Source organism: Amphiura filiformis, chromosome 2, assembly GCF_039555335.1.
Source record: "Amphiura filiformis chromosome 2, Afil_fr2py, whole genome shotgun sequence".
Taxonomy (NCBI): Eukaryota; Metazoa; Echinodermata; class Ophiuroidea; order Amphilepidida; family Amphiuridae; genus Amphiura; species Amphiura filiformis.
In genome coordinates, this window is record NC_092629.1 from 96,212,127 (window position 1) to 96,228,314 (window position 16,188).

General features: G+C 34.7%; 1 protein-coding gene and 1 long non-coding RNA gene across 2 annotated transcripts; both read left to right on the forward strand.

Annotated features, from left to right (window-relative positions):
* Nucleotides 1–3,017: 3,017 nt before the first annotated feature.
* On the forward strand, nucleotides 3,018–5,399 carry LOC140146876 (uncharacterized). Its single transcript, XR_011858331.1, has 3 exons — nucleotides 3,018–4,116; nucleotides 4,630–4,741; nucleotides 5,355–5,399. It is a non-coding gene; the product is annotated as an uncharacterized lncRNA (long non-coding RNA).
* A 10-nt stretch (nucleotides 5,400–5,409) lies between these two features.
* Nucleotides 5,410–13,493, forward strand: LOC140146877 (uncharacterized). The gene is made up of 8 exons (XM_072168767.1): nucleotides 5,410–5,507; nucleotides 7,158–7,224; nucleotides 7,562–7,622; nucleotides 7,954–8,039; nucleotides 8,517–8,637; nucleotides 9,749–9,790; nucleotides 11,092–11,151; nucleotides 11,762–13,493. Exons 1-8 carry the CDS (start codon nucleotides 5,414–5,416, stop codon nucleotides 12,521–12,523), a joined length of 1,293 nt encoding a protein of 430 aa, XP_072024868.1. The 5' UTR covers nucleotides 5,410–5,413; the 3' UTR covers nucleotides 12,524–13,493.
* The last annotated feature ends 2,695 nt before the right edge of the window (nucleotides 13,494–16,188 follow it).

Consider the following 16,188-nt stretch of genomic DNA (forward strand, 5'->3'; position numbering starts at 1 on the left):
TTTCGCAAAATTCCAAGACTGGTCTAGACGGAGTCTACATAGACCACACAGGCTAAATATTAATTGGGGTGTGTCGGGAGATGGTGTAAAATAATTGTTTGATAGAAAATGTGCTTTCCATATGTTTACATTTATGATGCTCATAATGTAGCGAATTTGCCTAAAATGGCGGATTAATGGAGGATGAATTTGAGCATTGTGGGGGATACAATTTTGGACTTTATGCAACATTGTTCTGTTATTATCAAATTTATAGGGGTTTGAGGTGATGTTTCTTGAACTTCGTCAGCAACTGGCATTCATCACAGCTGAAATACACTTACAATGTACCAAGTTTTTGAACAGGGGAGGAGCTTAAAAATAAGGCACTTATAGGCTGTTCGTACTCAGAAAGTTTGAATGGCCCCCTGGGGTCAAATGTTATAAACTTACGGTACAAAAACAACTGTGTGGATTCCTGGTTGTCCAATGAACTCACACTGTTTCGTTGTGTACAGCAAGTTTATAACATTTGGCCCCAGGGGACCATTCAAACTTTCTGAGTGCGTACCACTTTTAAGAGCCATATTTTCTAAAGCTCCTTCCACTTTCAAAACTGGTAAATCACAGGTGCATTTCAGTTCTGACGAACACTTATTGGTATTTAGGCTCATTAACATCGCCTCAAGTATCAATAAATTTGATAATATCAGAATAATGTTGCTCAAATTCAGAAATATAAAAAAAAAAAAAATCAAATTCAGTCTCCTTTAATCCGCCATTTTAGGCTAATTCACTACATTATGAGCGTCACATTGTAAACTAATGGAAAGCACATTTTCTATCAAACAATTATTTTACACCATCTCCCGACACATCCCAATTGATATTTAGCCCGTGACGTTTATGCAGACCTCTACCAGACCAGTCTTGGAATTTTGCGAAAAAGTATTCCATATTAAATGTCAAGTCTGTAATATATCCGTAGTACATTGACCAATGAATAAAACATTGCATCTTTTAAGTTGTATTCACTTCTCTGTCTAACATTTATTTTAACTCAGTATGTAATCCGTTCCCACAAAACTTGGCACATATTATTAAGATTTAACTTGTTTAAGATTTTTGTATAGCTATTCTAGTACATGCATGGATTATGGTACAATTTGTCCAGTATTTTTAGATATGTGTGTCTAATGCGTGTCAATGCCGAGAAAATACAGCAATGAACTTGTCCCAAATCTGAATAAGGTTTAACACAAGTCAACAGGACATTTTTGACTAGATAATTATGCTTCTCTTAAATGCTTGTGTTTATATTAATGTAATATATGTATCACATCCAAACATACCAATAACCACTAGTCAGTTTTAGACCCGGGTTTGACCATTGTGTATGTTGGGGAGGGGTCACATAAGATTGATTAAACAGTGCTGAGTGTAACCTGACTGCTGAAATTCAGTGATTTGCTCATCCGGACGATATTAAAAATCATCCAAATTCAGATTTTGGTACCATTGTCAATGTCATAGATGTGTTAACACAGCCTGCTAGCATTGGCTAGTGGTTCAGCCTAAAGCCGTGTATTTTAGACAAAATCAGGCATTTGACATTAATCTGCAATTATAAATTAGCTACATGTATTTGAATGGGGCTTCAACTTCGTCGATACTGCTGTTTTCTTTCGTAGGTTTTTTTTTTGGCCAAATGTTTCATTTCAAAATTACCATATGACAATATGATTTTAAAGCAATTTATAAACAGTTTAATTTATTTTACACTTTCGCTGGGATCACTGAATGGGACATTAATTCTTTGTTTGGCAGGATCCTCGTAGTCGGAATATTTCAGAGCAAACCAAGTACAGCAAGCTAGTTTGTGCATTTTGGGATGTCGAAAACACGTAAGTTAATAGAAGTTGCGTCAAATTTGGATGAGGACAGATATTTAGACATTTTACATCTGCACTGCCTTCATTAACGACTATATTATGGTTATTTTAGTTTCGTCTTCTTTTATGCTAAATGATTTTGTATATATGTTATGTTTTATGTGTATTGGGCAGAAATCACTCCGATCCTGAGACTATGACACACAACTTTTAGTTCTAGCTTTTGTGTCATTCCGACTTGATTCTTGGGCATAATTTTTTAATCCTTGTGGCATTATCATGTCTATAAGTTTGTTTAAGTGTATTGTCTTTCTCATCCTTTAGGGAGAGCAGAATTATGTTGTATATGGTTTCACTTTATTGTAAACCAATGCTTTATCACTTGGCTAGCTTGAAGTTTGGGGTTTCGCTCTCTTGTGAACTCATGGTTTGTAGTTTAAGGTAGTGTTAAGGTATTTTATCATGTGGTAGAAATGTGACTTATGTTTCATAGTTTTTCATTTCATTGAATGTCTTTGAATAACTGGCAGCATGATGTACAGTAAGAACAGTGCAGACTTCATTCATTATTTTAATATATTATTATGCAAAGCGGGCCATTAAAACCTTAAGAAGTTTTTACAATCATGAATGTAGTCCACAGTAAACCCCATACTGATGTCAAATCTTTAAGTTCGCTGAATGGAAAGACCTATGATTCTAATTATTATTATTGTCTTTGTCTAATATTATATTAGCATGTGGTCGCAAGAAGGTTCATTGACGTATAAGGCAGATACTAGTGATAAACTGCAAAGCTGTGGATTTACCCATCTTACAACCTTTGCTGTACTTTTCGAATTTTCTAAGGTATCATATTGGACAAGCTGCTATATAATTCACATTTTGTAGTGCGACATTTAATTATTCTAGTCCATAAAACTTTCTCTGAGGGAGGTTAAAAACTAGAAGGTGTATCATTGCAGGGCAGTGTTGCGGGGGGGGGATTGACTTAATTTTGATGTCGTGTTTACCATGTAAGCACAAAAGTACGACAAATGATTCCCAAAGTGTTTATGTTATCCAGCAATATCTTACTAGTCTAAATCCGTTGGGGCGTGATAGTACATTCCACTGTAAAGTATGTTTTTCTTTTTTGTTCGCATGTGACTACGATATGTAATATGATATCTACCTGAAAATTCACATGTATGTAACATTGGTTAGTTGGTATAATGGTTAGCACTCTCGCCTTAGAACGGATCGGTCCGAGTTTTTCAATACCCGGCGTAGTCAAATTTTTTCCATTCATTTTAAATCAAAATTTGGGTTTTTTCTTCATCATACATTGCACTGGGAAATATATTTTGTGCACGTTTTTTCTGGGAGGGCCATAGAGCCAAAAACGCACCACAGCTCTGGGCAAAATATTGCGTCCAACGTCCAGGCAGTGTTGCCGTCACATTGTCATTTTTGCTTACGATATTGGCTGTAACAGGCTGTTGCCTCTTTAAATGACGTTGACCACCATCGTTTGGTTGCTGGTTTAGTTATGGCATAAACGGGATTATGTTACCTCTCCCTGTACGTGATTGAACCTTGAACACCGATTGCATGGTGTTTTGGGCCATATTTTAGGATGGTCATATGCCTTAACCCAAACGATCTTGATGTGGGCTTGACCGGGGTGCCCTGCGCGTGTTGTCCCTCCCACCCTGTGTTATTTTGTGGTATTTTGGGGAGGGGGTTAGGATTAAGGTCATCTATAGTTCGATGTCTTTCGCTGCAGAAAACATCAAGAAGAAAAATAAAGCCTAACAACTTATTTACAGCATGGAAAAAAGGAAAATCAAAGTAGAGAACCAACATTGGCTGCTGAGAACTGAAAATGCAGTATCTCTCGCAAAGCCACGCATACCCGGCCTGCATAATATGTTGGACTATAGCTCGATCAGCCTTAAAAAGCATATACCGAAACTGATCCCCTCCCGCGTTATTCCCGATAATTACACTATTATCATCATCAAATCATGTCTGTTTGCAGGTTACGAATATGACATCATTGCCTTTATTGTACCTTGAAACCATACACACGTTTTATGTTTAACCTACACTGTACAAAATGATCAAAATATATATTTTACCCACCATTTATATAGGGTGTGACCAATAATTACTCACCCGTGATTGACAAGTTGGTTAAGGTTCTCATTGGTACTTCTCTCGCCGCATTATGTATTGGTTTGGTCATCTGTGCAATCTTGTGGTAAGTGAACTTTTTTCGTTTAAGATTATAATAATAGTATTAATAATCATTGAAATGATACTGATTAATACATCTTAAAATTGATCTAATTTCAAAGCAATATTGTTAAGTTGCTCCCGATATGAAAGGCAATGTATATCTTAACATAGTTTACCCCTCAGAATAATCCGACAAGAGCAAAATGAAAATCATGTATTTTTGTGTAGGAACCTTTGCATTTTGCTTTAGACCACCTCACCTTAATTTTGACGGTTGAGCTTTACCACCAGGTAAGGTGGTGCGTTAAACTTTAAAAGGATGGATCTACGATTAGCTTAAGTCGTGTGAGTTTGAGTATAAATAGGAGCCTAATATGCTGGATGAAAAACTTTAGGGGCTGTATGCCCCCTTAAGGTTAACAATACATGATAAATATAAAGCTCAATTTAAATTCATAAAAACTATAATACAAATTTTTAAAATAAAATACTAATGATTGTTAATATCCTTTTCTCCATAATGTATTTTACGTAGGAAACGAACATCCTTGGACAAGGAAAGGATCTTGATCCATGCCAACCTGATGGTTGCAATGGCATTAGCGTACTTTATGACCCTTGCAAGCAGCAGCGCCAAATCGAATCAGGTATGTAATGAATTGCACATAATAGTTGCTGTAAGTCATTAAAAAGTACATGAAATTAATGCCCAAGGGACATTATTAGAATATAGTTTTGAATAGCTCTTCTCATGGTCGATTTCATTATTTTTAAAAGTCTCAACATTTTTCATGTTTATTTTCTAAATAGGAATGAACATTTCAAAGCCTTAAGTGGCTTTCAGTCATTTCCTTCATATTTCCTCCGTAACATTAATGTGTCTTGATTATTATGGAATTATGTTAATAAAGTCCACCCATATATATAGCAATAATGAAAAATTCAAGTGAGCGATACAAGAGGTCAGGCAAGTCAATGGATCTTAATTTGGCAAAACAAGTCTAAAAACATTTAATTGTGTTGTTTTATTAATTACGGTTTCGAACATGTCTATTCAACACCTGTGAAACAGTGGCGCGGGTGCTCCGTTCTTCCGTATGGTGCTGGCTTATGTCTGACGCTCATTACACATATTACCATGAAATAAATACCGGTATCTATTAGGTCTATCATCTCGTTCAGAGCTATACTCTGCTATTTGATATAAATAAATCTGCTATTTCATGTTATATGTTATGCTCTGGTGTTCTTTTTCATCAGATCGCCTGTCTTGCAGTAACCATCTTGCGGTATAACATGCTCATGTCAGTTTTTGTTGCATGCTCGTCGAAGCTCTGCATCTTTACCGTATGATAGTGCTCGTTTTCGGGATTGAGAGAAATTTTAGATTTGCTTACATCGTTATTAGCTGGGGTAAGGGCATGAATAAATAAAAGACAAACGATACTAGCGAATTCCGGGGAAAACTTAAGACCACAATAATCACATTGCATTTTTCTAGCATGCATTGAGTTGCTAGTTGAGGTTTTGATTCCTGTGTTGGCGCCTTTCTCCGGCAATTGCTATATGAGTTTGTTTGCAGGTAATATATCGTAGTACATTGAGTAGTTTAAGCCGTTCTTTTCCCGTGCTATGATTATATTTTCTTTAGTTATTACCAAAAACTGGATCCCTTCATGTGATCTGCTGTTTTTTCTGGTACGTGGTTCACGATGCGTAGCTCGGAACTGTACTTAAAATCACATTATAAAAGTCATCATTCTAAAGAAATGAAAGCAATCTAAAACTGCTCAAATGTTTCACTCGATGGCCAAAGTGACTGCAAAATAAACATGTGTCCCGTGAGACTGTAATAAGGGACAGGCCAAAAGGGTGATAATGGGGAGGGTGGTCATGGCCGACCAAAAGGGAAAGGCACAGTGGCGGTGCCAGGATTTTTTAGAGGGGCATTGAGGAAGCAAAGTGAATTTCAAGGGGACAAAATCAACAAATTTTGTGCAAAATTGCTGCAAAAAAACGTTAAAGTTTTCGCAATTTTGAGTTTTTACTGGGGGGCAACAGGGGAGGGGTCAAGATCTCTGACTGGGAGGCATTCTCCCCTCCCCCCATGGTGCAGCCACTGGAAAGGCCTGGGCCTCAAGGAAGAACAGATCATTTTTTATTGCGTTTTCAACTGACTGAGTGCCTAGGTTAAAGGTCCATAAGCGTTGGTCTGGTCAACTGGCAGGTTTGTGTAGGAACTAAATACCAACAATTACTAAATGTTTATACTAGGATTTGGGCAGGTAACCTTGTCCTAACATATCACAATGTTCTTCTAGATGGTCAGGACCTTGGCGAGTTGGACACTTTTATTATCATAGATTATGTTATGCCATAAAATGCTGAGCTTGTGTAACACTTTTATGAATAAATCCAGATGTGCTGCTAACCCTTTAAAGAAGAAATAAACCAAAACAAACAAAGGCAAGACATACTGTCATGTCAGTTCAATGGGACGACGGTAATTTTGGTCTATTATTTTGAAGCAGCACAATAATTCATTTCCCTCACTAAATATTGCTAAAGGTGTGTGAAAAATGTTCAGTGAATTTTCAAATAATCAAACTTTACCGCTTTTGTTTGCATCATATAATTGGAACCATTAAAAGCCCCAAATTAACATGTACCGAGGATAAAGATTGGCGCATCGAAAGGAGGAGGCAAGTAATTTTGGACAAGCTCTGGGAATGTTTTAGTTCGAATTCCGGATTCGAGTTAAACAGGAATCACACAACCAACGGGCTATATGGAAGATGTAAGCCTTAGTCTTCCACACAGGAATTTGAATTTCAAATGGGTTTACCTGAACGGATAAGGTCATTTGAATTGTATTTCAACTGGAATAGCCCAATATTACTAGTGAAGAAGATTAATAATATTCTTTATCTGGACTTAGCACCATCTCTTTCTTATTTTGTATAACATGAAATGGTGTGTTTCTAAACTATGGTAAATATCTCCATGAACACAATACATCAACTTCATGAACTTCACACAAAACTTTGTATTTTACTTGATCAGGTGTGCCTATGTTAATGACCACCATTACAGCTTCAATTGGTAGAGAACATTTGTACGACCACAAAAGGTATAGTATAACCAGAATGTGTATGATCATTGTATGACCTTTTATTATAGTGTATAATATTGTCTTATGACAATTTATATTATAAAGGTTGAAAATGCGAATACAATTACCCAAGGAGTTGCATTGCTTAACTAACACGGACAATCTAAAACACTTAGTGCTCAGATCAGTAGCAAAATCCATGTTTTAATTTGAATATTTGTAATACCTGTAGCTAAATAAATCTAGTTGTTGTCAGATGACCTTATTAGTATTATTATTAGTAAAATGAATGGCGCTAATTGGTCTTCTATAATAAACCAATTTATACGTGCCCCTTTATGATTGTTCTCATTAGATGCTGGTTGACAGGACAGTTTATTTGGGCCTTCATCGCCCCTGTAATCGCCATTCTGACGGTAAGTATTTGGCTCAGGGGTGCAAGACTATCGTAAAGGACACTAGTGACATTTTTAAAACTTAATTATCAGCTTAAATAGTAATATTTGGTACTTTAAAATGCTTCAAGACGTATCATTCCTGATCAAATAGTGAACTATACCAATATTTTGGTTATTTACGACTTAACTACGCAAATGATCTGGCACTTGGGCCGTTTCTTGTCCATCCACCTCTACTTTTCATAACTTGTGTGTGTGTGAATTTATTATTGCTGATGTTATTGTTGTAGTTGTCATTGTTGATGTTTTTATTATTATTATTATTATTATTATTATTATTATCATTTAGATCAACTTAGTAATCCTAGTGATTATCGTGTGCAAAACCTTGGGAGTAGCGGAGGCTGATAAACAGGACGGAATTCATTCCATCAGGTAGGTTATCGACCTATAACATATGAAACATTTGGTTCCAGAGCAATTATAGGTGACAAGATCATTCAATATTTTCAAAGGTAGCAATTATAGGTGACAAAATCATTCAATATTTTCAAAGGTAGCAATTATCAATTTGAAATACAGGCAAATATAGTCATAACTTCTCAACCATGTGTCCTAGTGACATCAGAATTTCAGTAAAGTGAGTTAGGTTACTGAGTAGATGGTGATAAGACAATATTCAGAATTGTCTCTTTTAGTCTAATTGGATCACACAATGTTATATATACAAGCAGTAAGACCTGAAACCGTTAAATTCTTAAAGGGACCCAAAATCACAAAAAGGGCATATTTTGTTTATTTAGCACTTAAAACATAGCTACGCCTAAACAATGTCAAAACATAGCTACACCTAAGCAATGTCAAAACATAGCTACGCCTAAGCAATATCTTGTTGTTCTATTTCTCCAACAGAATTGGACTGCGAAGTACAGTCTTGTTACTTCCAATGGTTGGAGTAACTTGGCTGATTGGGCTCCTTGGCAACACCAACATAAACGTCGCGTACGTTTTTGATTTGCTGAGTGCATTGCAGGTGAGTGTGGACACCGGGTGTAGACGCTTATCAATGGGGAAACCTCATAAGCCATTGTACATGTTTATAAAGCAAGAGTATTGTACGACGGTCATTCAAAAGTTCTACTTCCACCCTCATATCTCAGCTTCTGCACATTGTAGCGCTTTTATATGATTATAATCTCTTATTGCAATTGGTGTTGGCGCAGTAAAATGAAATTAGGATTCTGTGTCTCGGAAATGGAGAAAATCTATACATAATTATATCTACAAAGACGACTAAACAATACCAAATTGAAACGGCCATAAAATACCATTTGATCTCTTCAAATGGTTTAAATTGTAGCTGACATAAAGAAAACAAATATTGAAATTATGTAAAATGACAAAAAAAAGGCTTATTCCCTCTACCATAAAATGTTGCCTTTTAGGAAAGAAAAAATAAGATCAAATAAGAACTCAGTAATAAAATTTGATGTTCCCTTAAAACGTGCATATCGAGCTAATCTCTTAGGTAATACACATAATATTTTTACCGTTTACGGTGTGTCAAATCTTATTTTGGTTCTGAGGTCAGCTACACAAATTTGTAACAGGTATACACATTTGCTCTTATTTGTAGGTGACACTCTAATGTATAATAATGCTGAATACTATTGAATTGGAAATCGGAAGGAAGTCACGATTTCTTTTTACCTTTGTAATTTAGGGCCGAATGCGTAAATAACATGTTAATAATAAGACTACCCCTGTTTTCTCAAGGACATTACCATTGTTGTAATTGTAAACATGGTCTGTTATTGATAATACCCTCTCTCCAGAAAAAAGGGTAGCTGTAATATTTGTCACTTGCCTTGTTGGATGTTCTACATTTCTTTCCATATAGGCTACAAGCATAATATGATGTTTTATGCTTATAGATTGATCCACACCGCATCAGGACCCAAGCTTGTCTTTTGCACTGTGCGACCGTTTACTTAAACACAGAAAGAATGATGTTTAATGTTTTGGTCTACTACATGATTTATGTATATTGTTCTCCTCAAGTTTTTGTTTGTTTGTTTGTTTTTGGCATTTCTGCCACATGATATGTTTACACATTTGTCAATATTATTTTCTGTTAAATTCAGGGGATCTATCTAGTTTTCGTCACCTGCTATGTCAACTCAGAGGTACGTAATTGTAACCCGTAAAACGGTTCTATTCGAATTTCCTTGGATAAAATGGTCCAAAATATAATCAAATTGTGTTTAAAACACCCAAAGTAGCAAATACAAACCGTATGCGTTAAAACAATAAACAAACAAAAAGAAAAACAACAACATTTAAATATTGTTTAATATTTATATAATATTGAATGGCTTTGAGTGTGATACAAGAATATATTGCACGAGATAGAAAAATATTGCACGAGTCGAAGACGAGTGCAATATTTTCTATCGAGTGCAATATATTCTTGTATCACACGAAAATAAGCCATTCAATATTATTATTATTATTTATATCAGGCTTTTGCTATGGGTAAAATGAAAATTTAAGCTTACCTAGCCACCGGGTTTAACCAATGTGTATTGTCATGATTGTAATGTAAGCTTACCTTTTGACCTTCTTGTTTTCTGCTCTTTACTCTCCAAAGACAATTTCGGAATAATTATAGGTTTATTTGCAGATGTAGATTATATTTCCTAAGGTTATCATCATCCAAAATTGCCGCGAATTAAGTTTGTGATTTTACTTGTTTATACAGTACGAAATCTCCTGTGAGCCGTTACGATGTCTGTAGTGTGTTGTTGTGCTGTTGTATCATGACGCGTGTTGGTGCCGTCACCATGGTAACGCGCGACGCGTACGCGATACGCGTACAATATTCAAGAAATATTGTATTGCATCCGGGTATTTTGAAAATATTGTACAATATACAGTTTTATTGTATCGCTCAAAAGCCTGATATAAATAATAATCACAAATATTTTGCACGCAATCAAATGGGTGTGACCAGGTCGATAGGCCCTTCCCGACACTTTATCCTATTATTAGAGATTTTGGCTGCAGAAGAAAGCTCGCATTTGTTCTCATATATACCAGATTTTAAGCCTGGATGTTTAGATGTTATGGCGAAATATGATAGCATCATCCACCCATGATGGGATACCACAATTCTGTTCTATGGGCTGACGTGAAACACGTTTTTGCATCAAAACCGTTTGTGTAATTTAATTTATTGAATTCAAAACTTTTGTATCAGATTATTTAGATACATCCCTCAATGTTAGGTATAAAACAGAATATATATAAAAAAGACCGTGCCCCTTTAATATAAACTAATATTATTTTAGTTATTTGTTACTCCCAATGCTTATAATGTAGACATGATTTGATTCCCTTGTGTTTAAATCACTTTCAACTTCTGTTGGTATGGACTCAAGTACTATCCAGATCGATAAATAATACTGATTAAATTATTGATTTTCAGGTTCGTAATGCATTGAAGAGCGAATGGAGAAGAAGAACTGGACGGGTCGACCATATAAACGTAAGCCAAAATATAAAACTAATTAAAAATTGCACCATTCATAGATTATAGATGAAAAAATCAAGCTTTGGATCCCAGCAGAATCTCTACTAAAAGCAAAGTCTTTTATCGCGATTCTACAACAATCAAAAGCTCAGTCCAATAACGAAAACTTTGTTCATAACTATTAAATACAAAGTGCGCGGTCAAAATGACAACAAATTACACAAACGTTTGTGACGTACATATCACCTTTATTTTTTGTGTTGTCTTTGGACTTAAGAAGTCTATTTTTCTGTCCGGAATTTTCTTCTTTATATTATACTGTTTGTATTTTGGTAATTTAAATATAGATTATTATATTTATTATTATTATAACAACATTCTTTTCGATGGGTGTCATTTTCTTTGGGAGCAGTCTCAAATGTTGGTGGTCCTATGTTTTGTACACCAAAAATGGAGTTGTAATTTATAATAATAAGAAAAACGTTTAGCTTTATTAGTTTATCATTATTTTTATTTTATTATTATTATTATTATTATTATTATTATTATTATTATTATTATTATTATTATTATTATTATTATTATTATTATTATTATTATTATTATTATTATTATTCAATACCAGGCTATGGGCACTGCAATGTCACGACTGAACACCAATGAAAGATCTAGAAACGTTAATGACACTGAAAGAGGATTGATCGATTCGGTTGCAAATCAAGGTGCTGGCATCGAAAACACTGCAGATGACGCAAATAGCGCTGCAGATGACAAAGAAAAAGCCACTAGCCATGACGTTGTTGCTGATATCCATAACGATGCAAATCAAGGTGCTGGCGTTGAAAACACTACAGATGACGCAAATAGCGCTGCAGATAACAAGGACAAATCCACTACCCATGACGTTGTTGCTGACATCCATAACGATGCAAATCAAGGTGCTGGCGTTGAGAACACTGCAGATGACGCAAATAACGCTGCAGATAACAGGGAAAAAGCCACTAGCCATGACGTTGTTGATGACACCAATAACAATGCGAATCAAGGTACTGCTGGCGTTGAGAACACTGCAGATGACACAAATAGCGCTGCAGATGACAAAGAAAAAGCCACTAACCATGACGTTGTTGCTGACATCCATAACGATGCAAATCAAGGTGCTGGCGTTGAGAACACCGCAGATGACGCAAATAGCGCTGCAGATAACAAGGAAAAAGCCACTAACCATGACGTTGTTGATGACACCAATAACAATGCAAATCAAGGTGCTGCTGGCGTTGAAAATACTGCAGATGACACAAATAGCGCTGCAGATAACAAGGAAAAAGCCACTAACCAAGACACCAATAACAATGCAAATCAAGGTGCTGGTTGCAAATCAAACTGATGGGGTCGAAAACACTGCAGATGATGCAAATAGCGCTATAGAGGACAAGGACAAATCCACTACCCATGACGTTGTTGATGACACCAATAACGGTGCAAATCAAGGTGCTGGCGTCGAAAACACTGCAGATGATGCAAATAGCGCTGAAGATGACAAAGAAAAAAATACTAGCCATGACGATTAATTAAAGATGAGAAAATTGCATATTTTAGTTTCGTTATATTCAGTATAATATTTCAAACAGAAGTATTTAGAACTGTATTTATCTTGAGCCCTGTATTCGAACATAATGATCTTGTTCAATACTACCATCAATAGTATTTTGTTGATCATGAATATATCACTCCTGGGTCACTCCATATGAAATCAAGGAGGCTCCCCACCTGACCCCCTCAGATTTGCTTTATATTTTAGTCATATGTTGTACCTGTAAAAAAAATAAAAACCTGCAAATTTGAGGTCTGTAGCTCTTACGGATTTTCTGTGGCAAGGGTCTAAATTTGGACTAAAAAGTTGCCCTTTAAATAAATTTCATCTTTGAGAGTCTGTGCCTTCTTTATAAAGAGAGAGAGAGGTCTGAAACCTTGTATACACACTAACTGCATGCCCAATTTGTCAAAAAGTAAAAAAAAAAAATTTCTGTAATTGCGTGGGTCAGGTGGGGAGCCTCCTTGATTTCATATGGAGTGACCCTCCTATGAGCATCTATGTAATAGGTCAACAAAAAACATATGTTCAGGGGACAATATAATGTAAACATATTGCCCATGTTGGTTTAATGTGCACCTGAACAAATATAAATAATAGAAAAATTGTATTACAGAAGGACTGTATTGTCATTTAATGTGTTGTTACAATATAAAGATGTGCGAAACCTAAGTGCAATTATTGTAAATATTTAAGTAGTGTATGAATAATAGCTGATAATGTTGTGTTGTATATTTATTACATATTAAACTATTTATATGTATAAAAAACAAGAGCTTGTATATAAAATAAATGTATCAAATATATTTTTATATAAAAAAATACTATTATGTGTTGTAATTATGCCATTATATCTGTGAATGTTTCTAAAAATGCAAAACTATATAAACATAATCTGAGTATATGACGGCCCTGATTTGATAAAACGATCTAACTTGAAATTTGGACATTTTAAGATAAATCCATATCTTGGGTAATGTGAGGGCGCTCTTTCCATTGGTGACATCCTCAAATCACCAACATGCCACCAAATAATGAGATTTTTATATTTTCTAAGACATTGGATCTGTTTAATAATTTATTTTATTCAAAACGAAAAACGTCAAGTGTTCAAACTTAAAAGGTCTTTTTCTCGAAACAGCGATTTTAATTTCAAGTTAGATCATTTTACCAAATCAGGGCCGATGAGTGGGGCAAAGTGAAGATCAGAACATAATTTCAACGCTTAATAACATAAAACAAAACAAAAAGAGTGTATTTTATTTTATTCTTATTCAACCTGGGTAAACCTTTCAATGCACTAGCACTTTTCTGTCAAGGTGCCCAGAAGGAAGAAAATATAATAAATTAGAAAATAGAATTGATGCAATTAAATGTACACATTACAAAACAGTTAGGTGTTCTTGTATTTGATGATCACTGTGTAGATGTGAAATACATTTAATAATTGTTACAAAAATCGATGGCAGGAATTGCCAGGTAGCTTTTATTGTAATTGTTTCTTGCAATATATTTATTAAGTGCTTAATAATGTCAATGAGTTATGCAATTGAGCCATGCTATAATTATTGATTTTCAAATTAAAAAGCTAATGCATATTTACACAATACATCTTAATGTCTGGGAAAATTAATGTAGTGTCACTGGATCTGAAATAGATAATGTAATTGGTGTAAATCCCTTCTGAATTATCAAATATTACAAGCATTTAATTCTTAACTTTAACAATCCTCTGATAATGTTATAACTTATCATAAAGGCCTCGTCTGGTGGTCAAACTTTGGTCTCATAAATTCAATTTGGATACAAATAATGAAGTACAAATCCATCGTAAGCTATCGTATAACATTTATTTATGCAGTTGGGAGTTTATATGTAATTCGACTGGCATGGATAGAAGACGTCATTGTCGTCTTAAGGGGGTACTACACCCCTGGCTAATTTTGTGCCTATTTTTGCATTTTTCTCAAAAATAATAGCGCATTGGTGACAAGTAAGATATGTTTATTATAGGGGCAAGGACTACAACTACTGCACTGAAAATTCAGCAACTCAAGTAGTTATTGATTTATGGATCAAATATTGGTTTTCCCTCATTTTTTTTTTTTACTTCACAACTGTTGTCTGTGCTGAAATAAAATTTCCAGTGCAGTAGTTGTAGTCCTTGCCCCTATAATATACTTATCTTGCGTGTCCCCAATGCGCTATAATTTTTGAGAAAAATGCAAAAATAGGCACAAAATTGGGCAGGGGTATACGATGTATTGTTGGTCGAAGCAGCAGAAAAAAGGAGTTCACAGCATCTTGCGAATGGTAGTGAGCTTTTGCAAAAATTGCATTGCCCAATTCATAGCGAGCGTGTAGAAGAATTCAAATATCACATATATACTTTTGTAGGTCCTGTGGTTCTTGAGTTATGTTGTAAAGAGGGCTGAAAAAATAACACTTTTGTAAAACGTGCATAATCATTAACAACAATAAATTAAGCAAGTTTTCAAAGTATATGATTTGTATAATGAACTTTTGCAAAACACCAAAAGTGTTATTTTTCAATAATATATTGATTATTGATTCAGATAATGAAAATGTTTTAATGTGGGATTAAATAAACAATGACCACTGATTTGAATAATTTCATTTTTTTTTTTTTTATTGATTATCACATGTCTCCTCCAAATTCACGAAACAAGAACAATAATCAATCCAATGAGAGCCAAAAACATTTCCTTCAATGGATATTGAATACAAGATAAATAGGATTTTGCTGCAACTTTGGGTTACTTTCATTTAAATGTATGCTGCGACATCAATATTGGTACCATTGCAACAAATGAGTTGTCATACTCATAATAAGCAGAAATAAATTCAGCTTCGAATGCATATCCAATATGTGGCATACAATCAACCGTTTTGGAAAGAGCGTTTATGGCGTTTCGACAGTATTTTTTGTAGGACATGAGAACACCTCAGACGTATTTTTTTGAAATTCACGATATAATACAAAAATCATGATATTTTTCACATTTTTGATATATAACAGTCCTTGAAATAAATTTTATAAATCTAATGATATATTCTTAAAGTGTATGTAGCTGGGAGAAAAAGCCGACGATCAATTAAAAATTTTGACCTTTTTGACCCCAAAAGACCCATTTTTTTTTGGTGTTTTGGGAAAAAAATCCATATCTTCAATACGAAAGGTCAAAATTTTCAATTGATCGTCGGCTTTTCATCCCACCTACATACACTTTAAGTATAAATCATCAGATTTATAAAGTTTACTTCAAGTACTGTTAAATATCAAAATATCAATTTTTAATGATTTGCCATAAAATGTGTATTACATTGCGAATTTCAAAAAATCTAAATTATTTGATATCAGAAGGACATTCTTCGTATTCAGAATGCAATTCGATATGTCTGATGTGCTCTAATGTCCCACAATAACACAATAAATA

Coding starts and splice junctions, on each gene's coding strand:
- LOC140146877 (XM_072168767.1), top strand. CDS start 5,414: ATGCTCGTCGAAGCTCTGCATCTTTACCGTATGATAGTGCTCGTTTTC. Junction 8,638..9,748: donor ATTTGCTGAGTGCATTGCAG/GTGAGTGTGGAC, acceptor TGTTAAATTCAG/GGGATCTATCTAGTTTTCGT. Junction 9,791..11,091: donor CCTGCTATGTCAACTCAGAG/GTACGTAATTGT, acceptor ATTGATTTTCAG/GTTCGTAATGCATTGAAGAG.